Here is a 17,447-nt window from a genome sequence, read left to right on the forward strand (position 1 = left end):
TATGCCGACAATGCAACTCATCTTATCTTTTCCTCCCTCAGATGTAAATACGGCTTCCAAAATCTTTGCATGTCCAACTGACATTTCATCTTGGTTGGCAGCCCATCATCTAAAACTAACCATATCAGATTGATCCGCCCTTATCTACCAACACAGGCCACCCAGATACTGGTTCAGTCCCTGTTAATCTCACGGCTGGACTACTGTAACTCCCTTCTAGCTGGTCTACCTCTGACTGCCATCCGACCTCCACAACTCTTACAGGACAGCTTAAGACCTTTCTCCTTAGAGAACTTGTAACTTTCTTGTAGTCTCATTTATGCAAGAACTACAAGAGAGAGATAAAAATGGTAAGATGAAAGCACGTTGTAAGTCGCTCTGAATAAGGACCTCTGCCAAATGTTGTAAATGTACTTTACTTTTACTTTACTTTACTTTATTTTGCAGACGCTTTTATCCAAAGCAACTTACAGGAGGAAGATTTCTATAGATTTTGAGTTTACAAAAACTAAGAGCCCCGATAAGGACTAACTTGTCATGTAAATGTGTAAATGTAAATGTAAATGTGATGGCAGCATTTCTCGCTCTTGTCTTCTCTCCACCTTAAGTCGGTCAACAGTATTGAAAATGTATTATTTTTATACTGAACACTTTCTTATCACTCACTCGTGTTAATGAGCATCTCATAACAACAACAACAACAACATTTATTTCTTATATAGCCCAAAATCACATACAGTATGACTCAATGGGCTTATCATAAAGCGGCTGACGATGATGACAATAGTGAACAAAGCCGCCATGTAGGTTAAATAAAAGGAGCCACATACAACAAATACAAATATGTTTTTTCTATTGGATTCTACAAAATGGCTCCATCGTAGTCTCCATAACCGCCACAGTGTCGGCCGTAGACGTACCTAATTAAGTGGCCAGGCAGACCACACACTAGTAATGAAGCCATAATGGCAGTGCTCATGGTTTTTGTAGAAATGAATTTTTATCCTCTCTCCCACACGACTGTAATCCGCCAGCGGTCAGTTATCGAGTAAAGAGAAAGTTTCTCATCATCCTGCCCACATCCTGCAGCGACGGTCATTCTGTGAAGCGTCAGCATCAGATAACAGCAGAACCTTCAGTCTCCACTTTCCTGCCCCGGTTTTCAGGGACAGGAAATGGTCGCAGAAAACCATGTCGTGAAAGCAACAATCTGAATCCTCAGCTGAGGGGAAACATTTTATTTTTTTGCTGGTTTCATACATTGTGTTGATTGGCAGCCATGTGTAGAACTCATGTAGAACATCTCACTGCCTGTGTAACAAACGTTTTTAGAACCTCCTGTGAATTGGTGACCATGGTTACTGAGACCCCAGTATGAAACACAGATTCTTTTTTGTCATTTTTAAGTACAGAAAAATGAAAATGGCAAAAGTATTTTAGAGCGAGTGTGGTATTTAAATCGATAGAACTGCAAAAGCTCTTCAATCAATGATCTGATTAGACTGTCTGGAAGAGGCGATCATTCAGGGAGAAGGTGGAGAGTAAAAGATGCTCAGCGAGGTCAGAGCTCACCATCCCACCTTCTCCAGCATCCGACAACAACTGTACAAGCAGCACCACCCTAACCGGAGACACTCCAACCTGCCCATTACCAGCGAGGACCTGGTCAGAGGAGACCTTCAGATGCTCCAGGCCTGTGCTGTGGATGTAAAGTGAAGTGATTGTCATTGTGATTCACAGCAGCACAGCACACAGTGCACACAGTGAAATTTGTCCTCTGTATTTAACCATCACCCTTGGTGAGCAGTGGGCACCATGACAGGCGCCCGGGGAGCAGTGTGTGGGGACGGTGCTTCGCTCAGTGGCACCTCAGTGGCACCTTGGCGGATCGGGATTCGAACCGGCAACCTTCTGATTACAGGGCCGCTTCCTTCACCGCTAGGACACCACTGGCCCCCATCTAGGGGAGCCACCTGTTCACTTTGAGTCTGCAACTGAGTGAGGTGTGGACCATGAAGCTAAAAGTGAAGTGAAACGTGTCCTCTGTATTTAACCGTCAGCCTTGGTGAGCAGTGGGCACCATGACAGGCACCTGGGGAGCAGCGTGTGGGGATGGTACCTTCATCAAGGGGACCTCAGTGGTCAGCATTATCACGAAAGAGGCCATCCATGCGGATAGGTGGAGGAAAAAATGTCACCCTTTTACCCTCCCCTAAAACACAAGATAATGTGGGAGTGGAGGATTTTATCTCATTTGGAGAATCATGTTTTTTGACTTCATCCTGCAGAGCCTGCAGGTCCTGCAGATGGGAGCTGGATCACTGAAGACCTCGCTGGAAGGCCCCAGTTTTTTCGACTGGGAGACTCTGTCCTGTCCTGTTCACCTTGTACACCTTGAACTTCAGGTACAACTCTGGGTCATGCCACATGCAGAAGGAGGGGCTGCAGCTAAACATCTCCAAAACTAAGGAAATTATGGAGGACTTTAGGAGGCCTGGACCTCCCAAGCTACCTGTCACAATGAACATGGTGAACGTTATATCTGGACAATAAACTGGACTGGTCTGCACGTTACCACAGAAGGCAGAGCAAGTTTGAGTTCCTCAGGAGGCTGGGCTCCTGCAGCAAACTCCTGCTTATGTTCCACCCGTCTGTCATGGACAGCGTCCTTTTGCATGCTCTTGTATGTTGGGGATGCTGGATGTTAAGAAAAGCTGGCTCTGCAGTGGGCTTGGAGCTGGACACCCTGGAGGACCCAGAGCAGACTGACCTCTATAATGGACAATGACCGCCACCTTCCCAGCAGAAGAGCATGTTTAGCAGTAGGTTTCTGTCTCAGTCTCGCCAAAGATGGGATTTCAGCATCTGAAAATACTCTGCTTCCCTCTGCTGGGAGAATGGGGGAACACACCAAGATGAGACGATCCTTCGTGGGACCACAAGTCCTACGAAAGTGGACATTACAAGATAAAAAAAGCGTAGAGAATATGACGACTGTGTAGTATATAAAGTTAACTATACAAATGAATGGTTGGAGAGTATTAAAAATATCGGTATATACATAAAAATCTACAGGGTGGGCCATTTATATGGATACACCTTAATAAAATGGGAACGGTTGGTGATATTAACGTCCTGTTTGTGGCACATTAGTATATGTGAGGGGGGCAAACTTTTCAAGATGGGTGGTGACCATAGTGGCCATTTTGAAGTCAGCCATCTTGGATCCAACTTTTGTTGAAGAGGGTCATGTGATACATCAAATTTATTGGTAATTTGCTTTTGACGTAACTTTATTCTTTCATGAGTTATTTACAAGTTTCTGACCGCTTATAAAATGTGTTCAATGTCACCAACCATTCCCATTTTATTAAGGTGTAGCCATATAAATGGCCCACCCTGTATTTGTGTGTGCCTTTATACATTTAATATAAGTAAGTGTTCAGAGTGGATAAATTTACAGATATTTAATGGTGGGATGTGACGTTGCAGCGTTCTACAAATCCGGGCGGCCCGTTCCACGTGGGGAATTAATCTCTAGTTTGTTGTGAGGTCTGTACTGTTTACATGCACTCTTGTACAGTTGCCCTTATATGGTACAACTTGTGTGTAACTTTGCACAACGTCCCTCACTTATCTTCTTATAAATATCTGCTATCCAGCGTGTGAATTCGAGCATAATTTACCAGCAAGATGAAAAGGCTGACAACTCAACTCGTAGATATAATTTCGTTTTAATTACAGGCGATATATAATATCTCACTAATGCATTATAATGTAATTTACATTGTTTCTGTTTGCTTGAACAAACTCTGCTGCAAATGCAACATGATAACCATGAATTACAGATCAATTTTAACAAAGAAATGAAGCTGGATCTAAATGTTCCCGTATTCATGGCCGGCGCTGTTCTTCAGCCTCACGGTCAACGTGTCTCTTCTGCGCTGGGTTATCTGTGCAATCTGGGGGTGAAAAAACACTGTTCACCACCAAATTCCTCGAAGAGTACAAACGTTTCTTCACATGTAGGAGGAGAGGAAGACGTACAGCTGCTCATCTGTACAAAATGATGATTATTTCTGAGCCTGAGGGGCGTGAAGAGGTAAGAGGTACCTGATAAATAATGCAGATGACCATGAGGAGGGCGATGGCGGCCACCAGAGGGAATGGGACCTGCAGTGAGGAGGATCCGGGCGTCTCCTGGTCCTCCTTCTGGGCCAGGTACTGGACCTCGGCCGCTTGTTTGGGACAGGCTGGCTGGACGATGTCTGGGAAGATGGAGGGAAAAATGAAGTACAGACGGCAGGAAGTGGCAGGCTGGTGACGTTCTGTTTTGGAGCCACAGCTTTAGTCTAAAATGTCACTTTTTTAACCACAGATTTCATGAGAACGGAACAGTTCCTTGCAAGGCTTTGAAGAGCGATGGCATGGAAAGACTGACTCAAAAGAGACCCTGCAAGTGCGAGTTTCTGCTGACGTCAACCTCCCACACTGCAGACATCTCACCTGGGACGTACACCAGGGTGCCGTTCCCGGACCTGCGCAGGTAGGGCGGAGGGTAGAGCACCTCCACCACGCAGCGGTACAGCTCGGTGTCGTCCCCACGCAGGCCCTCCACCCGGAGGTCCACCCGGCCGGCGCTCAGCTCCCCGCTGCAGCCGAGCGTCCCCCTGGCCTGGAAGGCGGCCTGGGCCGCGCTGACGTAGGAGCCGCACACCTCCTCCTGGCCGTGCAGGCCCTTCAGCAGGCTCACGCGCATCTCCTCAGGCTCCGGGCTGGAGGTGAAGAGGCACCGGAGCCTGGCGGTCCCGTTCAGCCCCACCACTCTGTAGGGCTGGGAGACGCTCAGGGCTGAGGAGACCAGAGTCCCATCAAAAGCCTGCTATTATAGACAGTTTTTACAAACCAAGACGTGATACTCACCCTGCACCAGGCCAAGAGCAAGGGCGACCAGCAGGATGCGTAAATTCATGGTGACGGGGCGCGACTGGTGGGTGGCGGCTTCTCTCACGTTTATATAGGACGTTGTGGCGCGCTGGGTGCAGCCCCGATCTGCACACCAGTAATATATGCGTTTCTCTGTCATGGAAACGGACTGCAGCGTTTGTGCAGGCTCATCAGTGCACGGTGCCGAGATGGAAATGAGTAGAAATGAAAAAAGCTTCGTCATGACAACATGAACTCTGACATGCGGTCAGCAGTTTCTCCAGAAACATCGGGTTTAAAATCTGCAAAGTCCACCAACTTAACTCTAACTTAAATCTTCTGGCTGTGCATCAACACCAGCACTTTACTGGCTTCGTTTCTTATTTGCAGTTACTTATTAAAATGAAAAGAGTTTAATTTGGTGGACACATGTTTTAACGTCCTTCCTGGACCGCTTCCTGCGTTGAACATGCTTCAGAAAGGGCCCATTTCGACCGGACCATTAATTCTGGGGATTTGGCCTTTTCTTGCTTGATGTTTGAATGTATTTTGTAATTAATGTTCATTTTGTTCCCTCTTTTGTGTCTTTTGGGTTTTGTCTTTGTTTGGAGCAGGTGTTCAGCCTTCAGGTTCCTTATTTTCCCGATTACAAAAAAACTAGAACATCACATATGAAGTAGTTCCAATCTGTCTACAGTTGAAGAAGTCAGGAGAGAACTATTCTATGGAACCGGAGAGATGATAAGTAATCTCAGCTCGTTTTGGATTCAGGCTTATGGAATTTTTAATTGTGCAAGTTGTTCCTTGTAGACCAGTCAGTGGCATGATATCTTCTCTTTTTCCTACGTGTCCACCAAGATCTCTGCTTCCCTGTTTTGAAATCTCATCCTGGATGGTAAAAGTGGATCATCTCACATTCGTTCTGTACAAGATCAGGAGGATTTCTCAATTTTCATCATCAATGGTCGTCTCCAAACGATACTACTGAAACTCACTCCTGGCTGGTCTGCTTCTCAGCGATATGATGGTGTGTCAATCAGGGGCGAATCTTGGGGTTACATTAAGGTGTGGCTGATATGGACCATGGGTATATTGATACATGATATGGATATGGGTATATTGATGCATGAAATATCCCGCGTTACTTGTAAAACCTTGAAATCACTCTTTGTAGACGTTAGATTGCGTGGTTATCAAAAAAACATGAAATAGTGAATGTTTTTGAGCAGACTATGCATAATGGGGGGAAAATACGCTGCAGACGAGCTGCAAGCCGCAGGTCACGTTGGGGAATGCGTCTTTTCCGTTCCAGCGTACGGTAACTGAGGAGCTCGTGTGATGTTTTCATTCGTCTGAGGAAGTGACGGAGGGCAACGCTGCTCTCTCTTCATTTCCTGCTCTTCAGCAGAATCTGTGGCCGACCGCAGCAGGGTCCCCCTGTCTCTCGCAGGGGGTTGCCGGATGTGGCCGCCGCCGCGGTCACGGCCCACCGCTGCATGGAGGAGAAGATTTGCGTTCTTATTTCACACGTGCAGCATATTCAGCGGTGAGGAGAGATGCAGGCAGCCACAGTTCACGAATTGTCACAAAACCAACAATAATTCATATATAAAACGGAAACATTTATATAAAATTAACAAGTATATTTGTTGCCTGAGAAAATTCATACAGCTTGATTACTAGAAATTAATACATCAATGTGAAAAATATGAAGGCCTATTTTAGATTTATTGAGAATTAGCAGTTGAAGAACCTCACAATACAGTGACATGAACATGGTTAGGTCAGCAGAAGATGATCTAATTTCTGCATTTTGTGCCATTTCCTTCACCATCTCTGCAGAAAATGTCCCATAGAATCGCTATGCGCTGCAATGCAAGAGTCGGATGGATCTTCCAGAAGGGAAGAGTTCTTGGTCCTCCAGACCTCCACTTGATCTCCACCACTCTTGATCACATAAGAATCTGAGGAAATGGCCAACGTAACATACTTTGCCATCTTTTTCTTTCCATCCCTTGCTTTATGAGCATAAGTTATTTGATTTTTCAGTTGCTATGAGGATCCCATTTTTGGGGAAAATTTACAGCTTTGAAATCTGCAAACTGCAACACCTCAGAATTTTAATACAAAGTAGAAGAAATATAGAAATAATGAATGATACTTTTCCACATGGGACCAGATCCAGCAGGTAAATTAAGTTTTCCAGAAAACTGATCAATCTGACCGGTACCCAATGCCATTTTACTTCAGGGCTTCTGTTCAGGGCCTGTTTCCTACCTTGTGTAATGCAGGAAATGGAAAATAAGTCACTAGAATACAATAGAGAACATGAAAAAGACATAAAGCTGGCACTTTGTGTGCGTCAGCCGAGGTTTCCGGCGTTTTTGGGGGGGCCTGAATGTTCCTGTCAGCCTTTACATGTGGTACCAGCTCATTTCATTCAGTCATACTGAAAACTCTCACCTCACAGGTACAAACTGCTGCACCTACAGCCAACATAAACTGGAGCCTTTACAGAAATATTACGTTTTACATGCATGTGTAAAACGTTAGCACATTTTAGATTCAGATTAGGTTGTGAAACTGATGGCTTCATCAAAACGGTACATCAAATACAGGCCACACGGTGGCGGTGTTTTCTTTAAAACAAAGACCCGTGTCTGTCTTGGCACAGGCCTGTTTCCTCTAAACCCGAGCCGAGCCAGGCCGACCCGATCCAGGCCGACCCGATCCAGGCCGAGCCTAGCCAGGCCGAGCTGAGCCGAGCTGAGCCAAGCCGAGCCAAGCCAAGCCAAGCCAAGCCAAGCCAAGCTGAGCCGAACCAAGCCGAGCCGACCCGATCAAGGCCGAGTTGAGCCGATTCAGGTCAAGCCGAGCCAGGCCAAGCTGAGACGATCCAGGCCGAGTTGAGCCGATCCAGGCCGAGCCTAGCCAGGCCGAGCTGAGCCGAGCTGAGCCAAGCCAAGCCGAGCCAAGCCAAGCCAAGCCAAGCCAAGCCAAGCCAAGCCAAGCTGAGCCGAACCAAGCCGAGCCGACCCGATCAAGGCCGAGTTGAGCCGATTCAGGTCAAGCCGAGCCAGGCCAAGCTGAGACGATCCAGGCCGAGTTGAGCCGATCCAGGCCGAGCCTAGCCAGGCCGAGCTGAGCCGAGCTGAGCCAAGCCAAGCGAAGCCAGGCCGACCCAAGCCAACCCGAGCCAGGCCGCCCCAAGCTGAGCCAGCCGAGCCGATCGAGGCCGAGTTGAGCCGATCCAGACAGAGCCGAGCCGAGCCAGGCCGAGCTGAGACGAGCTGAGCCAAGCCAAGCGAAGCCAGGCTGAGCCGAGCCGATCTAGGCCGAGCCGATACAGGCCAACCCGATCCAGGCCGAGCCGAGCCGAACCAAGCCAAGCCATTCCAGGCCGAGCCGACCTGAGCCAAGCTAAGCCGAGCTTAGCCAGGCCGACCCGAGCTGAGCCAGCCGAGCTGATCGAGGCCGAGTTGAGCCGATCCAGGCAGAGCTGAGCCGAGCCAGGCCGAGCTGAGACGAGCTGAGCCAAGCCAATCCAGGCCGAGTTGAGCCGATCCAGGCCGAACCAAGCCAAGCCGTTCCAGGCCGAGCCGACCTGAGCCAAGCTAAGCCGAGCTTAGCCAGGCCGACCCGAGCTGAGCCAGCCGAGCTGAGACAAGCTGAGCCAAGCCAATCCAGGCCAAGTTGAGCCGATCCAGGCCGAGCCGAGCCTAACCAAGCCAAGCCGTTCCAGGCCGAGGCCGAGTTGAGCCGATCCAGGCAGAGCCGAGCCAAGCTGAGCTGAGCCAGGCCGACCCGATTTACCATGGAATCATGAGTAGCACTTGAAGTGTGCCTCAACTACACTACCCAGGGGGCATTGCACCACTCTGGCGACATGTCAACCAATCAGGCCTGCCCCACTGTTCTCATGAGCAGTTTAACCTTCAGCCTTTTATTTTCCATTCGGACTGTTAAAGTACAGATGAAAAAGTAAAAACATTATGTTTTAGTAGTTTTTTAACATTTATTTGGGCAGGAAACTGTCAGCTGTATCCAGCAACATTGCAGCATCTACACTTTACAATTCCACATTTTTAAATGGTTTCAAGGACTTTGTTCACAGTGAAGCTTATTTTAATGGTAATATCTCCTCTTCCTATACAAAATAAGCCAATCGTCTAAAAACCTCAAGACCCAGAGTTTGTGATAGTGGGGAAAATGTGATTAGTTTTACATGCCAATGTAGGTAGGATGGGGCGGGGCGGGGCGGGCAGGGCAGGTACAGACCTTGTGGTTAGAATGGGTATTCACAGTGTGAGTTTTGCCCTTTGAAGCTGTCATTGTTCCATTCTGCGGAAAGTAGTCGGTCACATCTCGTCAAGATCCACCCCCGACCTCCCAGTGAAATATCTAATTCATGTCTTCTTTATTTTTATTCACTGAATCCAGTGGAAAAGCTACTACCTTCATATCGTGAAATTGGTGTCTTCTTCCTGTAGATCAGGCATTTTGCACACCATCGAGAAAACTAGAGTGGATTTATTACTCATTTTATTCTGGTGAGCGATGCAGGAATATCTGTAAAGAGCAATGGATGCATTGGTGACACAGTGAGATGTTTGAGATGATTCTTCAGAAATGTCCGATTGTTGTGGGGTGCGGCACCCCTGGCGGGCGCTTGAGGTTTCCTCTTTTCATGTTGACGTAGTCGTTGTCGGTGGCGTCTTTGCACTTGGCCTTGCACTGCGTGAGAAACCACAAGGGCGTGTTCAGTAAAAGATCTGCACAGACTTCGTGTAGAGGTGTGAAGATCAGACTCACTCCGATGAGGAGACACAGGCCAGTGACGAGCGTGCTGTAGACACCGAGTCCCAGGCAGACGCCCAGCAGTGGCCGAACCGAGCTTCCCGCCACACACGGGGCAGTGGCGTTGTGGGAGTTGGCAGTGGCGTCACCCAGCGCTTCTCCTGCAGCAGAACAATTTCAGTCAAGATCCTACTGACACCTCCAGCCACCAAACTACACCCCATCATGCAAATTTACAGCATTTACCAGACGCCCTTATCCAGAGCGACTTACAATCAGTAGTTACAGGGACAGTCCCCCCCTGGAGACACTCAGGGTTAAGTGTCTTGCTCAGGGACACAATGGTAGTAAGTGGGGTTTGAACCTGGGTCTCCTGGTTCATAGTCAAGTGTGTTACCCGCCTTTTACTAAGATGTTCTGCTGCATCAGATTATACATAATGGTGCCACCATGATATCATTTGTTATCCTCTGCGGTACCTGCGGTTCTGAAAGTGAAAGTGACACGTGTCCTCTGTATTTAACCGTCCCCCTTGGTGAGCAGTGTGTGGGGACGGGACCTTCATCAAGGGGACCTCGGTGGCACCTCGGCGCTTCAGGATTCGAACCGGCAACCTTCCGATTACGGGGCCGCTTCCTTAACCGCCCGGCCGCCGCCGATGCACTATTGTCTATTCTCCCAACTCGTGGTTCCCACCTCAAGATGGACGTCGTTCGGACGGCTCGCGGTGAAGGGGCGACAGGACGCTGGTTTACCTGCGACTCTGAGCAGGACCAGGGTGGTGCGCTCCTCCTTCTTGTAGGGGGGCGGGTAGATCTTACACACCACACAGGTGTACAGGCCCGCGTTCTCCTCGCTCACCCTGCCGATCCGGTACCGCGCCGCGCCGCTGGACATCAGCAGGGTCAGGTTCTCGCGCCGGGTCTGGAGGCCCTCGGGCGGCGTCTGGGTGTTCCAGGTTGACGTGAGGTTGTGGACCTCTCTCCCTCCCCAGAAGAGGACGATGGAGAACTCGCCTTCAGGGAGGGCGGGGCAGGCCACTGACGTTGCGCTGTGGAGCGTCACCTGCTCCGTTGAGACATCTGTTGAGTTAAAAACGGGACATTTCCAGTCTGGACGCTCAGCTGTGGGGCTCAGTTTGTCTGTTTTGTTGGGGTGCGGTTCAGGATGTGGTTCGCAGACGGCCCCACGCGGCCATTTCTTCCGTTAAAATACTTCTCACATAAAATACTTCATATTTTCTTTGTCTTCATGCTTTGTTCTGCTTTTGCAAATTAATTGAATGTTGCATTAAGTCAGAAAATCATAAATTTTTATTTTTTTCCGCTTTGAACTTGTCCAAGTTTCATTTTCATGCGTTCACGAGTGCGATTTTACATTTATTTAGAATAAAAGAACTGTGTGAGTGACATGAGGAATGAAAACCACTTCTGTCCACGAACTAAACTGAATGAAAGTGAATAAAATGAAGACACGAGTTTCCCACCTGTGATGCAGAGCTCGGGGTTCGCCAGCGGAACACGGAGGACCGCCACGGCCACGGCGAGGCTGAGCAGCTGGCGGGGAACCATCTCAGCTCGCCTGTTCCTCTTCCTCTGCTCGCACGGGAGGGTGGAGACGGCAGAGGGGGGAGGTCTGGGCTTCCTACGCTCCCTCCTGGATCTTCATCCTTGGGCTTCGACCTTTTCAACAATGTGTCCTGTCGAGGTTCAGCAGTGAGACCTCACGGTGAGACGTTTCCCCGTCACTCAAGCTCCATTTGATCGTCAGTTTTTTTTCTTCATTTCATGCTGCACATGAAGCCACCAAACCACTAGATGGGAGTGTAGATGCAGAGCCGCACACAACAGGCCCTACACCCGCCCTGTATCTGGCTGTACGGGAGCACGTGAGGCCGTTTGAGATGTTCGCATTGATCCAGATCACCCCAAGCCTCCTCCTGTTGAACTGACTATTATTTTATAGTAATATACTGATAATAATGCAACAATGTGGCCCGTGATTGAATTCATTTTCAGCCATATCATCGGATCTGGACCAGTCCAGTTCTGATGCTCCATGATGCATCAGAACTTATCCAGAGCGACTTACAGTCAGTAGTTAGAGGGACAGTCCCCCCCTGGAGACACTCAGGGTTTAGTGTCCTGCTCAGGGACACGATGGTAGTAAGTGGGCTTTGAACCTGGGTCTTCTGGTCCATAGGCTACTACCACCTCACCTTTTTTATCAGAACCAGCTTTAACCTTGACAATTTGATCTAAAGCAGGTCCTTTATTGGATCAGATGATGAAATCTGTGAGCCTCGGCCGCCCATAGTCCTTCCATAGACCCCATTTGGTACATCCTGACCACCGCAGACCAAGACCAGCACCGAAGATCTGCGGTTTGGGGAGGTACCTTGTCAGATTCCCCGTTATTTCCCCGTTAATTTTGTATTTTAACACACACAACGCCCTCTTGACCTGATCAGGGTTCCATGTGATTGTGAGGCAGCAAAGTGATCTTGGAACCTGCAGGTCTGGATGCTCCTGTGCCGCCTGTCCAACAGGCCCGCAGTTTGTGTTTTTTACATTATTTACAGTAATTATCACTGCTCTACTGTGCATCAGTAGGAAGGAAGAAGAAGAATGAGAAGAAGGAGAAGGTCTTGTGGGTTGGTCATAATTTAATCTAACTTTGGTGAACTATTAGACAGGGCGACCAATTCAGAACATAAAGAAAATATATAAAAGGACACGTCCGCCGTGGTGGAGACAGAATTAGAAAGTTCGAGCAAGAGCAGGATCCTGAATGGCAGTAGGGAGCGAGTAGCCCGGTGGAGAAGACTGTAAGATGGGGCGTCGCAGGACCGTGGAGAAGACCCAGGTTCAAACGTCTCGAGCGAGACACGTAACCCCACGTGTGCCTGTAACTGCTGATTGTAAGGTGCTCTGGATAAGGACGCCCGGTAAATGCCCACCCATGTTACCCGGGGAGGGGCGGAGTCACTCATTTAAAAAGGCTCTTTTTGTACTGGTTGATCTTTTTTAGTTTTGCCTTTAAACTATGAGGAACATCAGAAAAAGTGGAGTAATTCTTGTTTGAAGTTGTGATGAAAATATAATTTATTAAAGGTTTTAATTGTTATTTTTATATAGGTCTTGTCCGTCCCCTAAATACTGTATCTGACGTGTGTTTGGTGCAGAATTACAGCCACTTTGATCCAGTCCCACAATGAGGACAACCAGCCGATTATTGGTCATGTGCAATAATATGCGACCCATGCTACATATTACACTGGACATAGAGCCATATTTCGTTATTTATTCTTTCTTTATAAGTAAGTAAGTAAAGTGGAGTGATTGTCACATGTGATACACAGCAGCACAGCACACGGTGCACATAGTGGAATGTGTCCTCTGCATTTAACCCATCACCCTGAGTGAGCAGTGGGCACCATGACAGGCGCCCGGGGAGCAGTGTGTGGGGACGGTGCTTTGCTCAGTGGCACCTCAGTGGCACCTTGACGGATCGGGATTCGAACCGGCAACCTTCTGATTACAGGGCCGCTTCCTTAACTGCTAGGCCACCGCTGCCCCACCACTGCCCACTGCCCCTGTTTATAGCGCTGTAATTATATTAGTATTGTATTATTTTTTGCACACATGTCTGCACTGAAGGAGTTGCTTTTAATCTCAATGTTAGTTGCATATAGTGACAGTGAAGGCATTCTATTCTATTCTATTGTTTTGTATTCTATTATTTTCTTTTTTATTCCATTTTATCCTGTTGTATTCTATTCTATTCTATTGTCTTCTGTTCTATTGTGTGGTATTAAATTCTATTCTATTGCATTCTATTCCTTTTTATCCTGTTTTATTCTATTCTATCCCATTTTATCATGTTTTATCCTTTTTTATTCTATTCCGTTTTATTCTATTCCATATTATCCTGTTTTATTCCATATTGTCCAGTTTTATTCCATATTGTCCAGTTTTATTCCATATTTTCCTGTTTTATTTCATATTGTCCAGTTTTATTCCATATTTTACTGTTTTATTCCATATTTTCCTGTTTTATTTCATATTGTCCAGTTTTATTCCATATTTTCCTGTTTTATTCCATATTGTCCAGTTTTATTCCATATTTTCCTGTTTTATTCCGTATTGTCCAGTTTTATTCCATATTTTCCTGTTTTATTCCATATTGTCCAGTTTTATTCCGTTTTATTCCGCCTGTGAGGTGTACCGGGGGCCGGTGACGTCGCCGGCCGGGGTGGGTCGTGTTGGAAGGGGGCCGGACAGGAAGCGGAGCCGCCTGGAGCCGCCTAGAGCCGCGGAGGAAGGGAATGGGAGCGGGGGCTTGACTCGGAGATCGCCAGGCTCAGAACCAGCCGGTCCCGGGCGGAGGAACGACGGGCTTTTACCCCGACAGACGCCGTCCTTTCTCGGGGGGTCTCGGTCGCCGCCTTTCCCGCGGTAAGCAGCAGCCTCTCGTCCCCCCTTTTCTTCCTCCCTTTTTCTCCGCCGCGTATCGCCGCGTTATCGACCCGCCGGAGCCGCCGGGAGGATGCGGGGCTCCATGGGCGTGTTCTCCCGCTTTGTGCCCCGGTGATGTCCGCATCCGCCGGACCGCTGACGGAACCGGGTCTTCTGGGCCCGGCCGGCCACTCCCAGCATGCACTGCGAGACTGGGTCTGGACTGGGACTGTCGTGGGGTGCACTACCACAGCACTAGTGCGTGGACGTGATCTGCTCCTGTCCCCCTCTCCCCTGGTTCCTGCGGAATGATGCTGCGAGGCCTGAACGTGTGGGACATGACCGTCACCCCCAAATGTCATATTTACCTCACCAAAATGAAGAATCTGAAGAAGCCTTGCGGCATCCTCGCCTCCATTGGTCCTGCCGGTGGGCCCGGCTGCGTGATGTCACCCAGAAAGGTCCCCCGATTTGGGACGCAGGCTTTGCATGAATTATGCACCCTTTAAAACCTGCACGGATCAGCATTCGTACGGTGTGCCGGCGCGCCGCGGCCTGTACTTACGAACGGCGTGTGGACAGGTGTGGACAGGTTGGAGTACACTGTAATCTGGCCCGATGTCCTCACCCTCGCCCTCCTGCATCTCGCAACATCCTGCTTTCATTTTTTTGTGCCGTGTCTCTGCAGTTTTGTCCTTTTTGGATTGAGGATAAAGATGAAATTAGAACCGGCGAGAACCCCAGAAGAGTAAGAATGGGAATAAAAGGAGAAGTTCCTGCTACCAGAACGTCTGGAGGGCCCTTGGCTGGATTTTGGGTTAATTCTATGGTAATATAGCGATCTCGTCCGTCCCCGGATACGCATCTCGGGACCGTTGTTATCGCTCAGGAAATTCCTCTTTAGCTTCTGGTCGCGGGCGAGACAGCAAGAACCTCAGCAGACGTTCCCTCACGCAGGGGTCTGAAATAATCGGTCTCGGTATCTTCTCCATCTGGTGCAGCGCGGCACACGGTGACCCCAGGCGCCCGGGGTGTGGGGACCTCGGTGAGATTGTCATCGTCGAGTTCCAGTAGAAATGGCAGTGAACCCCTGGACCGTTGCTTTTTACGTTTGGTCAGGTCCTCGCTGGTGTGTTGAGTTGTAGGACGCACCCCAGGAGTCTCGTATAGCAATCGATAATTCCATGCGGCCCCTCGGCTGTTAGGGTTCCCTTCTCCGTGTCAGAAGAGCTAAAGAACGGACTAATTAACGCTATTATCACGACTCCTTTTCGCTCCGTAACCGGCGTGTTTGTTAATGGCAGTTATGGTAAATATTGGAGGTGGGTGTGGCCTTTCGAATGTTTACATATCCAAACTGATTTTACTCTTTGTTTGCGGATCTGCGTGTATTTTTTGGTGGTGTTACACACACGTGTAAACTAGTTAAGTAAGAAGTTGTCCCCCCGCTTGTCCCCACGCCGTCTCGTCTGTTTTTGGACAAACATTGGCAGCTGGAGAACCGCCTGAGTCAGCTCGCCGTGCTCGCGTGCGGGTAACCACGCTGGTCTCTAGATGGCCACGTCCAGGAGACGCTGCATCAGGTTCCTCCCTCTCTGAAGCCCCAATCATCATTGAACAAACGGAGGCGTTCACTTAGGTCCGGGTTCTTTAAACCGGGTTCTGCCCTCCCTGTGAGTCATGTGTGGAGAACATCAGGAGAGTCTGGATCTGAGTCGGTTACAGAAGCCAATACAGAAGACATTTCACTTTTCCATCCAAGTCCCCAGACGTCTTTAAAGGTTCTCCGGGGTCACGCTGGAACCGTCATCCTCGTTCCGCCATCTTGTTGTGACGGGACCAGACCAGGTCTCATCATCCCACCCATCCTTCCTGTTGTAATCCTGCAACCCTGGGCTGCTGAGAACTTCATCAAGAACCATGAAACACTACAGATTCACATTCATATTCTGTTCTATTCATCTTCATATTCATATGTTCCGTTTTAACCAATTTCAACCCATTCCAGGCGGTTTTTATCCATTCTGTTCTCTTCTGTTCTGTTCTATTCTCTTCTGTTCTGTTCTATTCTGCTCTATTCTATTCTATTCTATTCTATTCTATTCTATTCTATTCTATTCTATTCTATTCTAATCTGTTCTTGGGCAGTGGTGACCTAGCGGTTAAGGAAGTGGCCCTGTAATCAGAAGGTTGCCGGTTCGAATCCCGATCTGCCAAGGTGCCACTGAGGTGCCACTGAGCAAAGCACCGTCCCCACACACTGCTCCCCGGGCGCCTGTCATGGTGCCCACTGCTCACCAAGGGTGATGGGTTAAATGCAGAGGACAAATTTCACTGTGTGCACTGTGTGCTGTGCTGCCGTGTATAACATGTGACAATCACTTCACTTTCATCTTTCATCTATTATATTCTGTTCTGCTCTGTTCTATTCTGTTGTATTCTATTCTATTCTGTTCTAATCTGTTCTGTTCTATTCTGTTGTATTCTATTCTATTCTGTTCTAATCTGTTCTGTTCTATTCTGTTGTATTCTATTCTATTCTGTTCTAATCTGTTCTGTTCTATTCTGTTGTATTCTATTCTATTCTGTTGTATTCTATTCTATTCTGTTCTAATCAGTTCTGTTCTATTCTCCTGTTTTCTCTTGAAACGTATTCTGATTGAATTTGGTTGTTCTAAACGATTAATTCTGTTTCGGTTCCAGTAACGGTTGTGATGTTGGGTGACGAGGAACGTTGGTTCTGCCTCTTTCCTGAAGTGACTGTACTTTCTGAATTTGGAACATGACGCCGTTGTCCAGGGTGTAGACGTGTGTGTTCTGACTCTGTGGCGAGATGCGGGGCCGAGATGGGAAGAGGTCCTGGTGCGGATTCCAGGGAATTCTCTCACCTGTCCGGACAGGAAGTGTGTGAATGCTGCAGCTCCTGCGTGTGTGTGAGGTGTTCATGATCATGGAGGTTTTCCTGGAGTAAGTGGTGGGTCCAGAAACGTCTTCTCGTGAGATTGCGGCGCCGGATTCCTCCCGGAATGCTGTGCACCAGGTGGCGTAACCAGATATCAGGAGAAAGTGTGTAAAATATGATGTTTTTATTCCATCTGAAGCGCGTCATTCTGGGCGGAGTTTCTACGCCTCTGGTTTTTCCATTTTTCCCTCCCTCCCCTGATGTGCCAGGATTCTGAGAACTTCCTCATGCTGGCGGCTCGGGGCCGGTGTGTGTGAGAGGGGATCAGGCGCCGCGTGGAAATGGACTGTTTCCCGCACGGGGGT

The 17,447-nt window shown here is 48.4% G+C and overlaps 3 protein-coding genes across 6 annotated transcripts in view; 1 reads left to right on the forward strand and 2 right to left on the reverse strand.

Annotated features, from left to right (window-relative positions):
* Positions 1–3,871: 3,871 nt before the first annotated feature.
* cd28 (CD28 molecule) lies at positions 3,872–4,972 on the reverse strand. Its single transcript, XM_028992052.1, has 4 exons — positions 4,924–4,972; positions 4,507–4,851; positions 4,114–4,268; positions 3,872–3,962 (listed from the first exon to the last, which is right to left on the reverse strand). The coding sequence occupies exons 1-4, from the start codon at positions 4,970–4,972 to the stop codon at positions 3,879–3,881; spliced, it is 633 nt and encodes a 210-aa protein (XP_028847885.1). The 3' UTR covers positions 3,872–3,878.
* A 4,479-nt stretch (positions 4,973–9,451) lies between these two features.
* LOC114796489 (uncharacterized) lies at positions 9,452–11,487 on the reverse strand. Its single transcript, XM_028990639.1, has 4 exons — positions 11,210–11,487; positions 10,479–10,805; positions 9,739–9,884; positions 9,452–9,660 (listed from the first exon to the last, which is right to left on the reverse strand). Exons 1-4 carry the CDS (start codon positions 11,292–11,294, stop codon positions 9,550–9,552), a joined length of 669 nt encoding a protein of 222 aa, XP_028846472.1. The 5' UTR covers positions 11,295–11,487; the 3' UTR covers positions 9,452–9,549.
* Positions 11,488–13,969: 2,482 nt separating this feature from the next.
* The window catches only part of raph1a (Ras association (RalGDS/AF-6) and pleckstrin homology domains 1a), a 46,796-nt gene continuing 43,318 nt past the window's right edge, over positions 13,970–17,447 (forward strand). For 3 of the 4 annotated variants that reach the window (XM_028990632.1, XM_028990637.1, XM_028990636.1), the window contains exon 1: positions 13,982–14,180. The gene's annotated coding sequence lies outside the window, so the exon portion shown is untranslated. Of the gene's footprint in view, positions 14,181–17,447 lie in introns of all 4 variants that reach the window. The other variant, XM_028990638.1, reaches the window with a different exon arrangement.

The sequence above is a fragment of the Denticeps clupeoides genome, chromosome 9 (assembly GCF_900700375.1).
Source record: "Denticeps clupeoides chromosome 9, fDenClu1.1, whole genome shotgun sequence".
NCBI classification, from domain to species: Eukaryota; Metazoa; Chordata; class Actinopteri; order Clupeiformes; family Denticipitidae; genus Denticeps; species Denticeps clupeoides.